The sequence below is a fragment of the Dreissena polymorpha genome, chromosome 9 (genome assembly GCF_020536995.1).
Source record: "Dreissena polymorpha isolate Duluth1 chromosome 9, UMN_Dpol_1.0, whole genome shotgun sequence".
In the NCBI taxonomy this organism is placed as follows: domain Eukaryota; kingdom Metazoa; phylum Mollusca; class Bivalvia; order Myida; family Dreissenidae; genus Dreissena; species Dreissena polymorpha.
In genome coordinates this window covers 5,027,627-5,049,493 of record NC_068363.1, presented here as the reverse complement: position 1 = coordinate 5,049,493, position 21,867 = coordinate 5,027,627, and the positions used below count along the sequence as shown (strand labels likewise).

General features: G+C 36.4%; 1 protein-coding gene across 1 annotated transcript in view; it reads left to right on the top strand.

The window, feature by feature from the left end:
- The window catches only part of LOC127844097 (sodium-dependent dopamine transporter-like), an 83,352-nt gene that overhangs the window by 55,805 nt on the left and 5,680 nt on the right, over positions 1-21,867 (top strand). Inside the window, exons 4-13 of the mRNA XM_052374075.1 lie at positions 1,853-2,114; positions 3,429-3,567; positions 9,475-9,609; positions 10,502-10,605; positions 14,307-14,431; positions 15,299-15,411; positions 16,945-17,082; positions 19,259-19,358; positions 19,789-19,889; positions 20,964-21,143. Coding sequence (XP_052230035.1) covers positions 1,853-2,114; positions 3,429-3,567; positions 9,475-9,609; positions 10,502-10,605; positions 14,307-14,431; positions 15,299-15,411; positions 16,945-17,082; positions 19,259-19,358; positions 19,789-19,889; positions 20,964-21,143 — 1,397 coding nt within the window. The remainder of the gene's footprint in view (positions 1-1,852; positions 2,115-3,428; positions 3,568-9,474; positions 9,610-10,501; positions 10,606-14,306; positions 14,432-15,298; positions 15,412-16,944; positions 17,083-19,258; positions 19,359-19,788; positions 19,890-20,963; positions 21,144-21,867) is intronic.

Sequence of the window (21,867 nt, the reverse complement as noted above, 5' to 3'; positions counted from 1 at the left end):
CCGAAGGCGATAATAATGAAAGCTTTATGAAAATATTCAGTTAAATGGTCGTTTAGAGCACATTATGTGTTTCTCTTTAATGTTCACATCGTATCTATACATATTATCCGGTATATAGTTGTAATGCATAGCGATCTTTCGTAGATATGTATTGCATATTTCAGATAAAAATCACTTTTTGGTTTAAAAAAATACGCTTAAGGATATCCTAAAATATGCCGTTTTAATCGTTAAATATTTTCATAGTTTTTACTGAAACATAAAAGTTAAAGGATATTCATAATAATTTATTTCACAATTGTTTTATCCTGAATCCCCTTTTTTATTCTACAGCAGGTTTGTACCATTATATTTTTCTGAAATCTATTATATTCTTCAGGACATTTTCACAATTTTATCTTTCTGAAGCCCGGTCTAGTCATCAGCATATTTGCACAATGCAAATGGTATCTTTGTGATTTCAATGATATACAGCCGAAGCTTTGTGTAAACGTAAACGATTCATAAGTTGGGTTTGAGATTTTGATGTCGATGTATAAACAGTTGCCGAGCCTTTCTCGACACATTTCAAACAAGCGTTACATTTTCATTAAGGCGATCATTTCATCGGTGAAGATATCTATGTTTATTACTATGACTATTGAATTACCACATCATTCCATTGCGGAAAGACACAATTTGTTTTAGTAGAAAACTCTCTCTTGACCTCATGCTGACCAACTTTCCCTTACTTAAAAAAATGCGAATCTTACAACAAGTGTCTTCTTTTAGCGGACTTAAGTGGTAATATAATAGTAATGGCCAAAATTACCATATCCCGCAACAAAACACTCGTCTGCATTTAATGGGATCTTTTCACGCTTTGGTAAATTGACAAAATTGAAAAAAGTTGTTTCAGATTCGCAAATTTTCGTTTTGGTTATGATATTTGTGAGGAAACAGTAATACTGAACATTTACCATGCTCTAATCTAGCCATTATATGCATCTTTTGACGATTTTAAAACCTAAAAATTATAAAGCGTTGCAACGCGAAACGATTGAATAATTTGGAGAGTTCTGTTTTTGTCGTTAAATTTTGTGAAACTACGAAGATTGCTTATATAAGGTATAAAATACGTTTAGTATGTGTTCTTGGCGGAATAGCTCAGTAGGTTAAAGCGTTTTTACTTCAGGACTCTGGCAGGACTCCAGGGGTCACTGGTTCGAAACCTGCTCCGGGCAATGTTCTTTTCCTTTTTTTTATTTTATTCTTCATTTTTTACTGGAGCTTTTACGATCCAATGTTTACATTTATCAATATAAAGCATTTAATGAATAAGTTAAAAAATGCCCAAATCTGTGAAAAGGCCCCTTTAATGTAGCTGTTGTTACAAAAATGTCATTAGAAATCCACCAGTGTTACTACAGTTATATAGACATAAAAAAACTCGTTATAAACAAATCCTAGTGAAGCCTCATCGCGTATATTCACTCCGTGCATGGTTGCCTATTTTCCTTATATCCTATGATATTCACCAGGATAATTGATACTATTATATCTTCATGATACACATAAGCATGATTTTAACCACTGTATCTTATTGACTAGCGCCTATTACGAGGTTTGATTGGCAGTGTGGTTCAAAATTCAGATATCTGGGATCTAATTATTTTACGGACTTCCTTAAATATATATTTGCTCTATTTTCACAGTTTTTGTACGAAGTTTGTATTAAGCCTCGTGCGTATTTGCAATATACTTAGTATACCATGGCATCGGCTGAGCGACTTTCCACAATCTTTCCGAATGCGAGGATGAAAGCGCGTACGTTTGAACATAAATGTAAACGCCGTATATTTCGTACCTGAAGGCATTGGTTACGCCTCGTGCTTCATGGCGTACATAGTGGCGTTCTACTACAACGTGGTGATAGGCTGGGCGTTCTACTACCTCTTCTCGTCCTTCACCCTGGACCTGCCCTGGCGCCACTGCGACCGCGAATGGAACAGTCCCAATTGTTGGCTCCTAGGAGAAGGCAAGTTCAACACTTCCGGTGGGCCTAACGTGACCGTCAGTAACATGACCGTCAGTAACATGACCCACGCCGTGTCGTCGTCGTACGAATTCTTTGAGTGAGTATAAAGCTGAGTTAAATTCCCATACTATTAACATACATATATATATATGACAGAAATAACATCGTAGACGTTAATTCTCTCCTCCCTTACGGAGTGGGAGACATCAAGAATTGCTCATGTCCGTTCGTCCGCTTATATGTAGGTAATTAACCAGGTGTTTTCAAATTCTCTTAAAATATCGTTTGATCTCTCTCAAAGTTTTACAGCTAAATAACGGTGATGAAATTCTGGCTGCTGCGACAAATTTTTGCAGAATTATGGACCTTTGGCTGTTTTTCCACTTAATAATAAGAGTCGAAAAGAGCTGTGTTGTCATATATTCTTAAACTGAAGGATGGATCTCGATGAGACGTTTAGAGACGAGAATTATGGCTGCGACGAGATTTGGCACTTCATCTGTTTGTTCCATTATGGAATATACAGTAACAACAATTTTGGGTTTTTAATGTCTTTTTAACTGCTTCGCGGATTTCGCTTCAAACTCACAGCCTGTGTACTTAAGGTGTAAATGAGGATAAAGAAATGAATTTTGGCTGCGACCAGTTTTTATTGGACTATGACCGTTTGACCGTTTGTATTTTTGTATCAACTTTACAATAGGATTTGTCTGTGTCCAAACATATGTCATTGGGGCATCAGTACGCGCTACCAATTACTTGTTTAAATTGTGATAGGAAATTGTTGCATCAAATAGTATTTATGTTTTTTAAGTTAAGTGTGTGTCAACAAAAACTGGAGTAAGGTCAAGCGTAAATAAATCATCTCATTATCAATTGAACAAATTTATAAAATCATTATTCTTTATGCATTTTATGTTAAAATATCTATATTTATTTGAAAGTGGTATTTATATGAAATACATTGATATTTTCATTGTTAAAGCCTCTACAGATTATAGGTTAAAAAAACTTCAAATTGAAACTCCATCCATAAGAGTAAGTAGATGCAATATAAACACATTCTATGAAATGCAATTATGAAATTAATGTCATAAAGTAGCATCTTCTAATTGAAGATTGTCAAATTTCAATTACATCTATCTAGGAACAGAGATTACAACGGATATAATTAAACACTGATACATTCATGGATTTCAATACTCACCGTTAAAAACGCAAGTTCGGAGGAAGAAAACACGCGAATAAGATTGTGCCATCTTTTGAAATGTTTTGAAAATTTAAATGGGAGTAGGCAGTATACATAAGAACGCTTAATTTTAAAAATCACCGTTCATTGTTGTGTGTATTCATAATATAGTTTGGATATTGATAATGTAAGTTTAAACAAGTATTGTTACCATGGCTACAGACGAGGCATGCTTCGCCTGCATCTGAGTCGCGGGTTAGAACACCTTGGGGGCGTCCGCTGGGAGCTCGTGCTGTGTACGCTTCTCACCTTCATTTGCCTCTACTTCTCGCTGTGGAAGGGCGTCAAGAGTTCCGGAAAGGTACGCGAGATTACTCATCACAATGGTCACATCTCGTGTGCGTTAATGGTTGCAACTGCATTCGAAAATGCTTTAGTTTTTCATATCGAATTGTAACTTCGAATGCAATATTCAATCAGCGCAACTTTCTTCTAAAATTGTCATTTTATATATGGCTCACTTCCTGAAATATAGGAAAATACCAATTAACTAATTAAAACATTTGAGCCGTGCTCGGTGAAAAAAGGGTTTAATGCACGTGCGTAAAGTGTCGTCCCAGATTAGCATGTGTAGTCTTCAAAGGCTTATCAGGGACGACACTTTCCGCTTAAACTTGATATTTGCTAAGAAGAGACTTTCTTGAAACGAATAATATCATGTCGGAAAGTGTCGTCCCTGATTAGCGTGTGTGTACGGAAAACGCTAATCCGGGACGACACTTTACGCACATGCATTAAACCCCTTTTTCACAGAGCATGGTCCATATTTATAACGACCAACAGCAGATGGTGTATAATTGCGAAAGAGATTTTCTGAGAGCTGTGCTGGGAGCCAGTCAAATCTGCCCGGGGCTTCGTGCACATGTAGCAACATTGCCCAATTGTGGCACCACAATCCGTCATTTTAAAGGAAGCTTTTCATTTCACGTTTTGGTAACTTGACACAATTGTAAACTAGAAATGGCGCGGCAGAGGCCGACGCGTATCCCCACGCCGAATGTTTGACCTAGGTGTGCCCCAGGGTTGGTAATGGGGCCATGCATAGCTGAGATTGACCGTATTGTCATAAGAGAAGTTCATCATCAATTAGAAGTGAATTGGTGTAGAAATGAAGAAGTTATAGTAAAAGGCAATTTTGGGTGGGTGTGACATATGTGGGCAGGGCGCCCCAGGGTTGGTAATGGGGCCATGCATAGTTGAGATTGACCGTATTGTCATAAGAGAGGTTCAGTATCAATTTGAAGTGAATCGGTGTAGAAATGAAGAAATTATAGTAAAAGGCAATTTTGGGTGGGTGTGGTCTATGTGGGCGGGGCGCCCCAGGGTTGGTAATGGGGCCATGCATAGTTGAGATTGACTGTATTGTCATAAGAGAAGTTCAATATCAATTTGAAGTGAATCGGTGTAGAAATGAAGAAATTATAGTAAAGGCAATTTTGGGTGGGTGTGGTCTATGTGGGCGGGGCCCAAGGGTTGGTTATGGGGCCATGCATAGTTGAGATTGACCCTAATGTCATAAGAGAAGTTCAGTATCAATTTGAAGTGAATCCGTGTAGAAATGAAAAAATTATAGTAAATGGAATTTTTTGGTGGGTGTGGCCTATGTGGGCGGGCGCCCCAGGGTTGGGATTGGGGCCATGCATAGTTGAGATTGACCCTAATGTCATAACAAAAGTTCAGTATCAATTTGAAGTGAATCCGTGTAGAAATGAAAAAATTATAGTAAATGGAAATTTTTGGTGGGTGTGGCCTATGTGGGCGGGGCGCCCCAGGGTTGGGAATGGGGCCATGCATGGTTGAGATTGACCGTATTGTCATAGGTGAGGTCCAGTATCAATTTGAAGTGAATCGGTGTAGAAATAAAGAAGTAAATGTAAAATAACCTAAAAAAATGAGTGATAATTTCTGACGCGGCCCCACCCCAACCCCTATAACTTTTGACCCAGGGGTCAGATCAAAATTCCAAATAGTGCAGGGTCGCACATATGCTCATAGCTACCATGTGTGTAAATTTCAAGGTTCTAGTGCTTTTAGTGTAGGAGGAGATAGTGGCCAGGACGGACGGACAGACGGACGGACGGACGGACGGACGGCGGAGATCACCACAATATCCCCACCTTTTTTTCAAAAAGCGTGGGGATAAAAATGTTTCAGATCGCAACTGTTCGTTGTAGGTATGATATTTGTGAGAAAACAGTAATACTACACATTTAACATTCTCTTTAATATCTAGTATAAGCACCTTTCGATGATTTTAAAATCTGTAAATTATAAAGCGTTACAAACTTAAAACGATTGAATAATTTGCGAGAGTTCTGTTGCTATCACACTAATGACACTAAGAGGATTGCTTATATAAAGTATACAATACAAAATTGATTGTATGAGAACGGTTGGCCGAGTGGTTTATGTGCTAGACGTTTACTCTAAGGGTCACTGGTTTGATCCCAGTTGTATATTACTTTGTTTCTTTAATTTTATTTTTGTTTTTTGCTGGAGCTATATATTTCCTATGTTTACATTTATCTATTCAAAGAATTGAATGACCAACTTCAATACATTCCACATTCGGAAAAAGTCCATTAAAAAGGACCTATTCACAAAAATAAACAAAGTATACTTTTAGAATCAACCAAAAGAAATAAGACTAAGGATCAAGACAAACATGTAAAATGCAACTTTTTGGTGACGACTTATTGTATATCACAAGAGTAGGAATAATTAAAAATACTGTGTAATTCTTTGTTTGGTTATATAGTTTTATAATCATAATTTATTCTATTCGAAATATTAACAAGTTTATACTCAATATGCATATATATTTACTGTTCCTCGTGGTTGAGTCCAGTTTTAAAATTGTATGTTTATATTAAAACAATTACTTATAAAAGTATATATAAAAGTAAGTTCAACTTGCGTATTACACGCATAAATGATCATAGGAACCTATTGTCTATACTACTATTCTAAAAGCATAAGTTTCTATATGAGTATTCAATATCCTTTTAAAGACTTTGGGGCTTTTTTCTTATTTTATTATCATATTTTGATTAAATAGATGTATTCTAATACATCGTGTGGTGTGTTGAATGTATCAAACTATGTACTCAGTTTATTTTTTCATGCTGAGACGGCTGTTAAGTCTTGATTGATTAGACAGACACTGATGTCTGCCTCCCCGATAATTCAGCGTATACCCCATGATGGTTCATGAAGCGTGTAACAACTTCGCTAAAATATTTGACAATGATTGACGTAATACTGTTAACAGTGTATAACTACATACAGACTACACATCAGTTTGTCATAATCAGTAAATTCAAATAACGATGTAAAAATGTTAAGGGTTTTTGTCGAAACGTAATTGAATGCGTGCGTGTGAAACATTTCATCAGATGCTCTGATCGCCCTCCTCTGCGACTCAGCTTGTTTCAAGTGCATTAATTCAAGTCAAGTACATATCGACACACATGTCACTTATATAACGTTATCGTTGTATGTTTCTGACATCTAGATTCGCTAAACGCGCTGTTTGTCAAGAAATGATAAAGAAGAACTTGTATACTTTAAAGCTGTATACAGCAATCTTTATTAATAGCTTAAGCAGGGCCGGATAGGCACTAGGCTAACAAGGCTGCAGCCTTGGGCCCCCGATTTTTAAGGGGCCCCCAACGGCAGGCCAGTTTCCTAATGTATGATCTTTCTTTATTACGCAATATCGGGATTGCAGTAGAAATTATCTGATTTTACCAGTTTCTCGATGTATATCCAATTATAAGCGTACATTTCGCTTTGATTTACTATGCTATCTATTTTCTTTCTGAGTTGTATATCCATTCAATACCATTAGTTTCTCTGTTTATTAAACGACTTGTCAACATTGTAATTGTCAACATTATCACGCGTGAAAAATGAATTTAGGAACACCATGAGACATGAAAGGTTGACAGCATTGGGGCTATTGTCTATTGAATGTCAAGTCCTCCGAGAACTAGACTTCGTACAGCTGATCAATAACTTTTGCCAGCTAAATTGTCGTAGAAAAGACTTATTGGCTGGAATCTGTTACATGTAACATGTGTGTTTAGTTCAGTTAATAAAATAGTTATACATTGTTTAACTTGTTTAACTATATTTAGAATGTAACTGTCAACAACTGTGTACATATGCAAGTTTTCTTATCTTTGTAGTTGTAGTACGAAGTATGATTTTCAATATACAGAAAGGGACCACAGGGAAAGGGGCCCCCGTAACATGTGCCGCCTTGGCCCCAAAACAGCTTAATTCGGCCCTGGGCTTAAGTAATTTTCAAATTACATCAATTCAATGAATAAGCTCCATGAGGATCTAATAGTAAGTATTTACTCACTACTGAAACTAAGTTATCAGATATTTCATTGAAAAAAGTTTTTGAACAAACTTGTACAGAGCTAACGAAGGCATAATAATATGAACCTTATAATCGTGATGCCTCATCATTACACCACGTGACCATGCATTAACAGTAACATGTTGTCGCGCCTGAACTTACTTTTATATAAATACAACATTTGGTTGAGGGGTGTAGTAAATAAAGTATAACAGCCAGTCAATCCGTAGTATCGGCACTCTTAATGAATACATGCGAATTTTGGAAGTGAACAAAGACAAAAACACGCATGTGTTATATGCCAATGTATAAATGTTTATTCTTTAACAACGAAAACTGCATTTAAATCGACAATATTTTAACAAAATGCTGGCTAGACGTAGCTCACTGAAGTCATCTGTTTCACGTACAATTGTCGCATAGTATCGACCCTTCTGATTGGTTGCTAAGATTTATTACTATGCGCATATGCTTGTTCTAAAAAAATAAACTTAATGGAAAAAAACGAAACTCTTACTCATGTTATTCTTTCAATATGTTTATTTTTTTCAAAAATAAGCGGTAGACAAAACATTTAATAAAGCTACTATTAATCCATAAACAAACTTACATAATTGAGTATTACGTAATTAAAGATCATAGCATCAGCCTGGAATAAATGTGGCCTATTTCCCAACGAACACCGGAAATCGTCGTTATATTCATGGATCACCATCAAAAAAATTACAACCTATAAAAAATTAAAAAAATATATTTTCCAGCACTTCTTGAAGGTTTTTTGTTAATGGCACGATACTATGAAGAGAACTGATACTATGAGAGCTAGGGATAGAATGATATTTACCGAGGAAAACTGCAGAGATGGACAGCACTCTTCGAGAGGTCAATATTTATAATACCCGAAAAGCGCCCTAGAATATTTCATTTTATAATACCGAAACTTGTTGCATAAATAGCTTACCCGTCGAAAATATAATCCTATAAGTAAATCAAACGCTCATAAACATAGATTTATTTTGTACATTTTAATACGTGGCCAACCCATTATTTGCTTCAACGGAATTTTAGGAGAACCCGTGAAACTATTTTCAGCATCAGGATAGTATATAGCATTCCAATATGATGACATATTAGAATTATGAAGAGATGGGTATTATATATACCTTTAACAAATAACATGATGTATAATACTTTGGATTGGATCTCGGTAGAAATAGACCTATTGTGTATAGTCAAAACACTCTATAAATGCAGCAAATACATATATTCGATATGTTGTTTATGGATAAGTTGTAATCTTAGCATGTAATTTCAAAATGTACACATGACTGTTTTGAACGGACCTACTACGTACACGAATGGGTTGAATATTTGAAAATAAACAAACTATTTTCTTTGTTATATATTTTTACATACATTTTTTAGCAGTCGTAAATGAGTCATTAAGAAAGCAAAAGCAATAAGAATTGAGTGTCATATGTCGTATTCTAATTCGGTTCATGTATTATTTGGGACTCCGGTAAATTAGACAGTTTAACTTTTTCAGTGCGGGAACCGAATTTTGAAGGCCTTTGCAAACAGTTTGGATCCAGATGAGACGCCACAGAACGTGGCGTCTCATCTGGATCCAAACTGTTTGCTATTCTGATAGTATTCTTTGAAAATAAATCGAAGAAAATGCTAATTTTAGAAATTCAGCAGACGACATTTTAGCAGACGACAAATTACCCAGCAAGCAAAGGGTTACAGACCTTGCAACATGCGTACTGTTGTTTCAGTTACATATTTAAGTTTGATAATATATTTGCTGCACTTTCGGGTTTCCTGCGTTTTTTTCAGGTGGTTTACATCACCGCCACAATGCCTTACCTCATTCTGACCATTCTCCTCATCCGCGGATGCATGTTGCCCGGGGCTACAGAAGGCATTCGATACTTCATAACGCCAAATCTGGACCGTCTGAATGACCCGAATGTAAGTTACAACGAAACTAGAACCATACTGAAACAAAGTCTATAAACGTTTTCAAGGATATCATGCAGTTATTATAAAAATCATAAAAGTAAAATAATTCTCTTTAAGTGTTATATATATTTATAAAAATTCATGGTGACGTGCAAGACACCGCTTGATTCTTAACCTTTTCCATACAAAACATTATACTAGCTCCAAATAATGTTCAGTTATCAGTAGTGAATGACGAAATAAAAATTAATATGTTAACTGTCTCTTTATGACAGTATCATTCAACAAATGACCGTTATTAATTATGTATATGTTTTATCGAAATGCATATCGAAATTATAGCAACAATACAATTAAGGCTGGTTGAATGTCTTACGGCGGTGTTTGATTTAACAATCCTTTATGGTACATTTAGTTCAGAACTTCTTGTAATCACCGTATTGGATCGGAATGCATGTTAATTTTCGACCTCCCATGTCTTGTGCAGGTGTGAAGCAGTTTGATCAGTAGAGATCAGAACGCATCACTATACCAAACCAGCATTCCTTTAATTGCCATTGCAATTTTCTGCTATTTTGGGTTTCAAATTATCGCCCATCTACACAATTCAGCCCTACTAAACAGATTTCTTATCTGGGGGGGGGGGGGGTATTCTTTTCCCCTGTTTTTTCAGTCGTAAGTTCATGGAAAAAGCTCTGTGGGTTTATAATATTTTATCTGGAATGTAAGTGTCTAATTGTTAATCGTATGCATCCCCACCCCCACCCCACCCCCAAATCAAAAACAACAAACAAACAAGGCATTCCTGTCTATGAATTAACACAAAATCTATGTTAAATGGTTGTAGTAGAGTAGTTAAACTGTTGTAGAACAATTGGTCTGACTTCTCATTTTCGTGCAGGTGTGGATTGATGCGGCCGTACAGATAATGTTCTCTATCGGCGCAGGCTTTGGCACCCATATCGCGTACGCGAGCCACAACAAGTTCAACAACAACTGCTATGCGTGAGTTTAAGCACGAATTATTTTAAGTATTTCTGGAATAGAAAGTTAATGTTACAGTTTTAAACAACAACAGAGTTTAATTGTTTCTGAGATTATATCAAATTGGGTGCATGCCTGGATTTTTTAAAATATTTACTGTGAAATACAATTCCATGAGTTTATGATGAAGTGCCAATATGTTTTTAGCATTAAAATATAAGCATCTCTCTTTTCTTTCATGTCAGATAGACACACATTTCAATATTTGTTTCTCGCGTCTGGTTGAGAGCCTTTTTTTTTTTTTTTTTTAAATCAGAGTTTATTTACAGGTCCTACCGGCCTCTTCACGAGGTCTTTGAGGTTCGACCTGGCTCTGTGGTTGAGAGCCGTTTGTAAATATTACTTATATATGGTATCAGGACCTTGTTACAACAGTTTTCTGTCAAAAGTTTTATTAAAATAATAATATCGTTACGATCATGATTTTAACACATTTATTATGACGTAGTTGACGATCTAAATACATATTTGATTATTATGGTGAAAATAATATAACATTTCGTTGATTGTTTTGCGAAACTCCAGAACATGTTATTTTATTGTGAGAAACACTATCTTCCTAGACAATAATATAACACAGGGATTTCAATAGATTTTAAAAACCAGGAGTCAATGACCCCTGGACTGAAGTTTTGAGGAGTCAAATTGAAAAATGCTGTGGTCAATTTCGAAGCGCGTTTATTGCGTTTTTGTCTGTATTATTCATGTTTTTTTTTGATAAACATATGCTCTAAGAGTAACACAATATCTTAAAAAGTTATACTGCTGTATTAAATAACAATACCATGATACATAACACAACATTTTTTAATGGTACACAAAGATAATGACAAAACATAAATAATTTGTGCGAACAATATCCACATTAAGTTTTTCATTTCACAACTTTTATTATTTCTATCACTATACTATGTTCATGTGTTAAAACAATAAATGCTCATTAAAATCTACTTCATCATAAAACATTTACGTCTTTTAACACATTTAAGTAATTTAAGATATATGGTAGCACCTTTTCATCACATATTTATCGTCATTATATTATCATCATCCCTATGATAGCTTTTGTAACAAAACACAATATAAATGCATGGAACATCTAGTTTATCTATAACTGTTTATCCGAATACTATACATGTCCGAAATATGTACACTTAAGAATGCCTTACCTGTAGTAGTTTAAATTTAATAATCCAAATTTTCATTCTTGTTTTCTGGTTTAACAAACCTTATCAAATGTTTGTTAAATCCAGTTTATGCTTTCTCCATTATTGAATCACCATTACTTGTAATTTGGATTTCCAGCTTTAAATTAAATGCGAGTTATAAATTAATTTACAATACGTCAGCGATTTACAATGTCGAAAGTCATGACGTAGAAATTTAATTCTACTCGGATAATTTATATATAATCGAAGTAATGTGTTTTCTCAATGTTTATGTGTAGTATTATGACTTATTAGTATAAAAAAACTTACTGGTATTCCAGTTTATATAAGATATATGGGTGTTACTCGTAATTATCGGTAGAATAACAAACTGACAAAACTCGCTGGACTAAATAGTGGATCTACGTAATTAATAGACCTTTGATCAATTTTGTTTTTTCTTTATTTTTGCCGACTTTCTTTAACCTTGCCGTCTGCAAAGTCTGCAAAAAACTCTGCAATTATCGGATGGTCAATCAATTATCACGTAATCACGGCTGCTAATTACCGCTCGATTGGTCATTGTCGGCTCGGGTACTACTTACATGTACCCCGGGTACTCTTAAGTATACTTACATGTACCCCGGGTACGGTAAATATACTTTATTGTACCCGGGAAATTTAACGCTAAATCGGTCGTTGTCGGCTATTTTTTGGAATTAATTATATTTACATATATGTAAATTTTCTGTAAAATGGCATCTATATTATCGAAACTCATACTCAAAAAGCATGTTGATGCAGATTTTTTAAAAAGAGAAGTTTTATGTAAGATAATCGGTAGCGCGTTTTACGACATCGGATTTGGGGCGGAAATACTTGGGTACAGTCTAATATCGACCGGGTACGATTAAGTATATTTACCGTACCCTGGGTACATGTAAGTATACTTAAGAGTACCCGGGGTACATGTAAGTAGTACCCGTAAAAAAAGAAAGTCTCTTCTTAGCAAAAATTAAGTTTAGGCGTAAAGTGTCGTTCCTGATTAGCCTGTGTGGCCTGCACTGGCTAATCTGGGATGACATTTTACGCACATGCATTATACCCTCTTTCACAGAGCGAGGCCAAATGCAGGAGCACGTCTATTTTTCATGAATAATTATGTCTGTGTGCGCGTATATGTATGTTAATTAAAAAAATTATTTTCGCCTTGCTTTGAATGCAAAATAGTGACATAATTACATCATTCCTATATCGGTCAAACAAATGTTATTGAAAAGGATTAAAAAATGCCAATCTCGTGACAACAGTAACCTCTTCGTGAACTTGAAATTATTCTAGTGAACGAACACACGTCACTTATTCTCATGTTCGAATGCGAAGATTCTTATTTCACCACATTTTGCTTGATTATGGATTGTTTTCTGGGGAAATGAAGAAGTACATCGTGTCCTGTTTCTAACTGGTGTCAACTTGTCATCTTTTCATCTTGTGACTATACTCATGATTGCTAAAACAGGGATTGAACCCTCGCTTCTAATCTTAGGACCCGGCTTCAATCCTATTTACTGAAAGCATGGGTATAGTTACAAGTGCAGCTATAATTAACACATTCGCCCACACTTTCGCGAGCCTAGTAAAATAATAAGCCAGGAGTGCCGGGTCCACATATAGCGCAGCCTCAGGCTCGGTAGGACCAGATACACTTCGAAATACGCATACATACGACAACATATTAATAATAGTCGCTAACCCGGACACTAGACACCCTAATTGAAGAATTAACCAAATGTGTTTTTTTTATTTACTGGTCTACTTTAAAGAAATTAAATGACGACACTCTAAGACAGACGCACATATTACGTATCAGAACGTATCAGAACATAAATATTAAGGTCGACACACGACTATAAAAGCGCGGCACGACACTACAAGCGACATTTTACAACGACAAACAACGATTTAGGACAACACTCAAGTTTCGATGAAAATTTCCACAGCAAATATAAGGGCGACAAATCGCCTATGAAAGGTTAAAATGTCGAGTGTTATACAAAAAATTGCCGCTTTTCGTTTTAAATTGTCGTGTTGCGTGTAGTGCAACGGTTTGATTTAAGTGTGTATACCTTTAGACTCTACAGTTGACACGCTATATTTAATGTTGCACTCACCTGATTCCTTATAAGCCACTATCCGCAACCATTTCAATACAATGGCAGATGATTTATAAGATCGGTGATATTTTTTTTTATTATGCCATTTTTGTTAGCTTAATGTGTTTAATTGATTCCATTAAAGAAATTCAGATGCCTATTTTTTTGTGAAATTCGGGCGACATTTTATGGTTAGAATCAGTGGTCGCTGAATGAAACAAAACTGAAAAGTACATGAAGCATGCAAATTCAGAGTGAGTAGATGAAAATTCCATTTTCTTTCTACCAAACAGCCAAAGTTTGCGCAAGTTGGTTTATGTTATACAGATTAACGATTTGATTCTATCTTTAAATATTACAGTGACTGCCTGTTCACTGCCGGTGTGAACAGTTTCACGAGCATCTTCTCGGGGTTTGTCGTGTTCTCCTACCTCGGCTATATGGCGGACAGACAGGGAAAACACATCAACCAAGTGGCGCAGGAAGGTGACTTATTGTATCGTATTCTGAGAAAACCTGGCTTTATGCATGTACGTAAAATGTCGTCCAAGATTAGCCTGTGCAGTCCGCACATATGATAATGAGCCAAAACAATCTAGATTTTTTATAGCTATCGGCGTATACCAAAAGTCTTTGTGTAGAGGACATAAGTATATGTGAACATAGTTAAAGCAAATATTAAATCTGAAGGCTTACTGAAGATAAAACTGTCATATCTAAGATCTCTGTTCGGCTATAACTCATACTTCTAGTTTTTAAGTAAAAAAAAAATACTCGAGGAATTCAAAGTGGGAATATTCTATTGTAATCGTGAGCGTTTAAATAGCAAAACTAACGACCCAAACCATTTTCCATCCCCTTGGCCTGGTTGTTTTGGCGTTTAGATGCAGAGCTCGGAGGGGCAGTGCTCAAATGTTCGAGTCTAGCATAGCGCTTGTTCTTATTTGTCTATTTTCTAGCTTGCATATTCACCAAAGTTTATTATGGTACAGGAATTGCATATCAGGACTTGTATCGGGCGGGCCTTTTATAGCGGTTTGGACATTTTCATACAGATTTCCTCTTCTTCTTGGTTTAATCCATTTATGCCCAGCGTCTAGAAAAAAGGCGTTGGCAAACAGCGTTGACCCAGATGAGACGCCGCATGATGCGGCGTCTCGTCTGCGTCTACGCTGTTTGCTTAAAAGAATTTCTGTAAGAAATATTCTAAATATAGAAATAAATATACTAGACATCCCTAATTTTGGAAATTCATTGATCCAATTTAGAAGAATGGGAGAGTCCACTAGGCATAAATGGGTTAATACAGATTCCCTCTTTTCCTTGGTTTAACACAGATGTCTTATGTTACAGGCCCGGGTCTCGTGTTCATCGTGTACCCGGAAGCTATAGCAACACTTCCGGGCTCCTCCGTCTGGGCCATCATTTTCTTCCTCATGCTTATAACCCTTGGAATGGACAGCGCTGTAAGTTCTCCTAATCTAGGTCCGTGAAAGCGGTTTGAAAATTAAATTGGGTTATGCTTTTTGTACCACATACCGCTAAAATCACTTAGTTGAGTGACACTGAAGTGTTATGCATTGATGGATTTGCTTCAAAAATGTTTTTCTCAGATCAATAGTTTATCAAAGGACTCCAAAAGTTGTTGCTACAACCAAAAGTAATCCTGTATCAATTGATATAGTTGGCACTGAAAGATTGCCAGGTACAGCTTTAACATAAAGTTACCCGTAAGCATAATAGGGTAGATTTAATATAGACCTTAAGAACATTGCACCTAAACAAGACCTTGCTAAATACTTGTCCTAAATAAAAGCACACGACCTTATTATCGCATGACAGCGTATGTTTATATGTTCAAAATAACAAAGTAAATGGTATAATTATATGATGATACGAGTATTTAATTGTCTGTAATAGCTTCTTCTACATACAAGCACATGACCTAATTATCGCATGGCACGCGTATGTTTATATGTTCAAAATAACAAAGTAAATGGTATTATTATACGATGATACGAGTATTTAATTGTCTGTAATAGCTTTTTTACCAAGTTTATTTAACTGCTCGGAATGCTCCTTGAACGTTCCAGGTGTTGCTCTGGCGGTGAGGATTATCTAGGTTACATCTGACATTTTATAGTTTTTTTTTTATTGTTGGCATGTGTGGTCTCGTTTTTTTCGTTAGATCTTCTTTTAACAACTCTTTTTTTATTATAAGCCATTTTGGGTGAACGTTTAATGTCAAAACAAACACGACGCATTGGAACATGTGAATTTGTGCATTATAATCATTGTCTGGATCTATAGTCTATTGTTATTCGAGATATAACGTTGATCGTACTATCCGAATAATATGACATAATATAATATATACAACAGGCAAGTGCTAATAACAAGCATATATGTAACAAATTGACTCCCATTAGATTTAACACAACCAACTTGTTCATAGATTGGTATTTTCGGAATATTAATTCAAACGTGTCTTGTTCTGAGAAAACTGGGCTTAATTCATGTGCGTAAAGTGTCGTCCCAGATTAGCCTGTGCAGTCCGCACAGGCTATTCAGGGACGACACTTTCCGCTTAAACTAGATTTTTGGTAAAAAGGGACTTCCTTTAAACGAAAAATTCCATTAAAGAGGAAAGTGTCGTCCCTGATTAGCCTGTGCGGACTGCACAGGCTAATCTGGGACGACAATTTACGCACATGAATTAAGCCCAGTTTTCTCAGAACAAGAAACAAATATTAGGCTCGTTGATTGAAAACTGGGCTGACGGCATTTGCGTCCAGGATTAGCCTATGCAGTCCGATTTTAAACACTTTCCGTTTGAAGCAAGTCTCTTCTAAACGAAAGTCAAGTCAACGCGAAAAGTGTCGTCACTGATTAGCCTGTGCGGACTGCATAGGCCTATCTGAAACGACACTTTACGCATATGAATAAAGCCCTATTTCCCCAGAACGAGGTTCATGTGTGTCTGCTTCCAACCCATTTAGTTTGGCGGACTGGAATCCCCCTTGACGGGCCTCGCCGACAAGTTCTACCACACGTTCCACAACAAATACTATCGCGAGATTCTCACTCTGGTCGTCATAGCTACAGCGTTCCTCTTCTCCATTCCTTGTAATACATGGGTAGGTTTCTGTTAAGTTCTTTTTTAAAACAATTTTCACAAATTATATCAAATAGTTATTTTGAATAACACGTAGTTCATGTTTATTCAAATTCTTCCCCAGAATCATACTTTTAGAAACACGTCATGTTTAGTTTAACGTTGTTAAAGGGACCTTTTCACAGATTTTGCATCCATTTCAGTATGCCATTAAATGCTTTATATTGATAAATGTAAACAGTGGAACTAAATAGCTCTAGTACAAAACAAGAATACAATTACAGAAATACAAAAACAGTATCCTCAATCCTCTGTTTATTGTTCACCACTGGTACACTGCCAGTGGGTGTATATGACTAATAGTGTTTAACAGCTTGTAAGACGAGATTGGCCAGTCTAGTGTTTAACATTGAAATCTGTACATATTGGCTGCTTTCAGGGAAAACGGGGCTTAATGCATGTCAGATAAGATTAGCATGTGCATACTGATAAGCCTGTGCAATGCGCACAAGCGAATCAAGGACGACACTGATTTTATAATGTTTTTCGTTTAAAGAGAGTCTCTGGTACTGGGATGACAATTTATGCATATGCATTAAGCCCTGTTTTCCCAAAATGAAGCTTAAACTATATTTGTATTAATGATTAAAAAAAAACACACCTGGACCTGTGCTTTAAAACACACTCTTTATAAATTTGAATGGGTTGTGTTCATTTTAAACTTGCAATATAAAAAGCTATAACATAATTATTTATAATTTGTGAGCGTTAGCTCACAAATAATGTAGAGGCAATTTTGCAAATCAGTATGGGCTTAACTACGCTAGGAACCGTAACCCGTGACTGTCTGTGTGGATAACCGCAGTAAAATAAAGCAGACGACGAGTGCTAGGCTAGGAGCGTCTGCTCTAACAGCCACATCTGTCTGCTTATAGTGCCCACTGGTACACTACATAGTGTGTATGTATTTAAAAGTATTTAACAGCTTGTAAGACAACATTGGCCAGTCTAGTGTTTATAATTGAAATCTGTATTGGCTGCTTTCAGGGAAAACGGGGCTTAATGCATGTCAAATAAGATTAGCATGTGCACATTGACTAGCTTTATAAATGATTTGGAAAATAATACATCTCGACCTGTGCTTTAATACACACCCCTTATAAATTTGAATTGGTTGTGGTCATTTCAAACTTGCGATATAAAAAGCTATCACATAATTTTGAAAACTGAGTTGCGTCTAAGATTATACAACAGCGAACAAATTCAGTGCCTTCAGCGCTTTGATACTTTATGTAAGCAATCCTCTTATAGTCACAAAATATACATATAACAACAGAACTCAGAACTAATAATAATTCAATCGTTTCGCGCACGGACTCTAGATGAGACAATACAGCTCCGTGTTTCGCGCTTGTAACGCCTTTTAATTTTAAGGTTTTAAATCGTCAACAGATGTAATGGATATTTTAGAGTATGGTCAATGTTCAATATTACTATTTCCTCGCAAAAATAATAGCTACAACGAAAATCTGCGAGTCTGAAACCTTTTTTGTCAATTTACCAAAACGTGAAAAGGTCCCTTTTCTGAAAGGTTGTTTTCACTTATTTCCTTCATGAATTGATATGGGTAAAAAATGTGGGATACAACAAAATAAAAACGTAGTGAAAACGTACACGACCACTTTAATAGTTCAGTTCTTTAGATCAGTGTTTTGAAAGCATACCGAGAATATAGTGTAAACATTCTGACTAATATACATGTATTGCGTTTAATAAACAAAATATAAACTGGGTATACTTACCCAAGTTAGGTACTAGTATTTGTCATATCACAAACAGGTATAATTAATATTAATAAAAACGCATAACATTTAAATAGTTTGTAATTTTTTAAAGATACCTGTTTCAAAACTCTCTTTAGAGTTGTTTTGCCATTAGGTCCCTTAACGAAGGCATTTGAACACTGAGCTTAATGCATATGCGTAAAGTATTAGGTTAGCCTGTGCATTTAGCACAGGCTAATCAGGGACGACACTTTCCAGGTACACAGGAATTTTGTTTATATAAAAAACTTTAAACGATTCCAGAAAAGCTGAAAAAGTTGTCCCTCATTAGCACAAGCTAATCTGGGGCGACACTTTACACAGATGCATTAAGCCCAGTTATCCCAGAACGCAGCTCATTCGGGTTGTTTCCAGGGCGGCATGTATGTGTTCAAGATTCTGGATACGTTCGCGGCCGGCACGTCCATCGTGTTCACGGTGCTGTGTCAGGTGATCGCCGTGGGCTGGTTCTACGGTAACGCCTTGTTTCCTTATGTCGTCGTTTACCAGTACATAATATATTTCAACAACAGACGTTCAATACTGGACTTATTTCTATGTTTTTATTCAATATAATACATACAATGTTTACATGTATATGATCATAAAACAAAGTTATACCATGTAGCAGTACAGGATTGATTTAGATAAACCGCTGACCTTCATTAATAATTAAGGTAAACGTCCTTACATGTTATTTAGTGTCGTATAGTGTGGCTATAGTAGGGTGCCAGTACAAGGGATCATAATACCATAATATTAGTATAAAACCCCGGATCTGGGCAAGGGGAGACTGGGTCGGATAAAGATGGATTTAAAAGAATGCTTATAGGACAATAGCACAGTTGAAGCCGAAAAAACAAGCTTTTTGCGAGGTTTATTCATCCTTGAATTTCTATGTATAGGTGTAGACCAGTTCTGCACGGACATCCACAAGATGTTGGGAAGAAGGCCTGGCTTCTACTGGAGAATCTGTTGGAAATATCTCAGTCCTACATTCCTGCTGGTATGTTAGACAAATAGTGATGGGCAGCGAAGTTGCCAGAAAAAATTAATATGAGTCGTGTTATGAGAAAACTGGGCAGAATGCATGTCCGTAAAGTGTCGTTCCAGATTAGCCTGTGCAGTTCGCACAGGCTGATCAGGGACGACACTTTCCACTTGAACTAGATTTTCCATAAAAAGGGACTTCCTTCAAACGAAAGATACCATTATAGCGGAAAGTGTCGTCCCTGATTAGCCTGTGTGGACTGCACAGGCTAACCTGGGACGACACTTTACGCTCATGCATTTTTGCCCAATTTTCACAGAACAAGACACATAACTTCCGAAAGTTAAATAACACCATACATAAGCAAAGTCACTAACCCCGTAAGTCTATTATATCATTAGTTGGAAAATAGTAATTAATTTAATCCAATAATCGGTCAAGTGTTACACCAGAGCAGAATATAGAGCATGTACATATGATGCCTTAAAAGACAAAGGACCGTTATGGAAGAAATGTAATCCGATCCGGCTGTGCAGAACTGGATACGTTGTTGTCTTTAATATCGTCTTTCTAAAGCCATATAATGGATTCGAAATGTGTGAAGAGAATGTGGACAGTTACGTATTGTTCTCAATTTACGATGTATTATGTTTATGTCATTGTTAATACGAACCATATTAAAGGATTGGCATAAACATGAATATCATTTCATATCGCTTGTACAATGTACATCTTATGTCACGAATTATTTGACATGTTAACATGTTTAAGAAGAGTCGTGAAAATTGCTCAGATAAAATATAACATTTTTGTTTTAATGAAACGCTTTTGAATGTCATGATGTCTCTGCTTTCGTATGCTATTGAGATAGTCATTGTCAGAGAGAGAATGTGTGACATTTACCGGTAGCGTGCATCACCATGTATCTCACTATCTGGTAACACCCTATGTGCTAGAGGTTTTGTATTCTCCCAGTACACATACTTTTTTGACTTTTCAAAGAAATACTCATATCTTCCTCCGTATTTTTCTGTTACAGTTTTCTCTTCAACAAAATCTAAAATCCATGTCCTGTGTTGTATATTATAGATTATCGTGATATCGAGCTTCCTTCACTACACTCCACTCGTGTACGAGGGGGCACTAGGGGCGTACGTGTACCCCGGGTATGCGAACGTGATTGGCTGGCTCATAGCGGCATCCTCCATGAGCATCATACCCCTATACGTCATCTACTACCTTCTCACGACAAAGGGGTCTTTTAAAGAGGTAAGAGAATCATTGCGTTCAGATTGGCATTATACCCCTATACGTCATCTTCTACCTTCTCACAGCTTAGAGGTAAGAGAACCATTGCGTTCACATTGACGTCATACCCCTGTACGTCATCTTCTACCTTCTCACAGCTAAGGGTTCTTTTAAAGAGGTAAGAGAATCATTGCGTTCAGATTGGCATTATACCCCTGTACGCCATCTTCTACCTTCTCACAGCTAAGAGGTAAGAGAACCAATGCGTTCACATTGACACCATACCCCTGTACGTCATTTTCTACCTTCTCACAGCTAAGTGTTCTTTTAAAGAGGTAAGAGAACATTTGCGTTCATATTGGCATCATACCACTGTACGTCTTCTAATACCTTCTCACAGACAAGGGTTCTTTTAAAAAGTAAATAACCATTGCGTTTACATTGGCATCGTGCATCTGCAAGACATCTACTACCTTCTTACAACCAAGGGTTCTTTTAAAGAGGTAAGAGAATCATTGCGTTCAGATTGGCATTTTACCCCTGTTTGTCATCTACTACATTCTCAAAGCAAAGAGGTAAAATGACCATTGTGTTCACATTGGCATTATACCCCTGAACGTCATCTACTACCTGCTCACATCCAAAGTTTCTTTTAAAGAGTTAAGAGAACCATTGCGTTCACATTGGCATCATACCCCTTTTCGTTATCTACTACATTTTCAAAGCCAAGGGTTCTTTTAAAGAG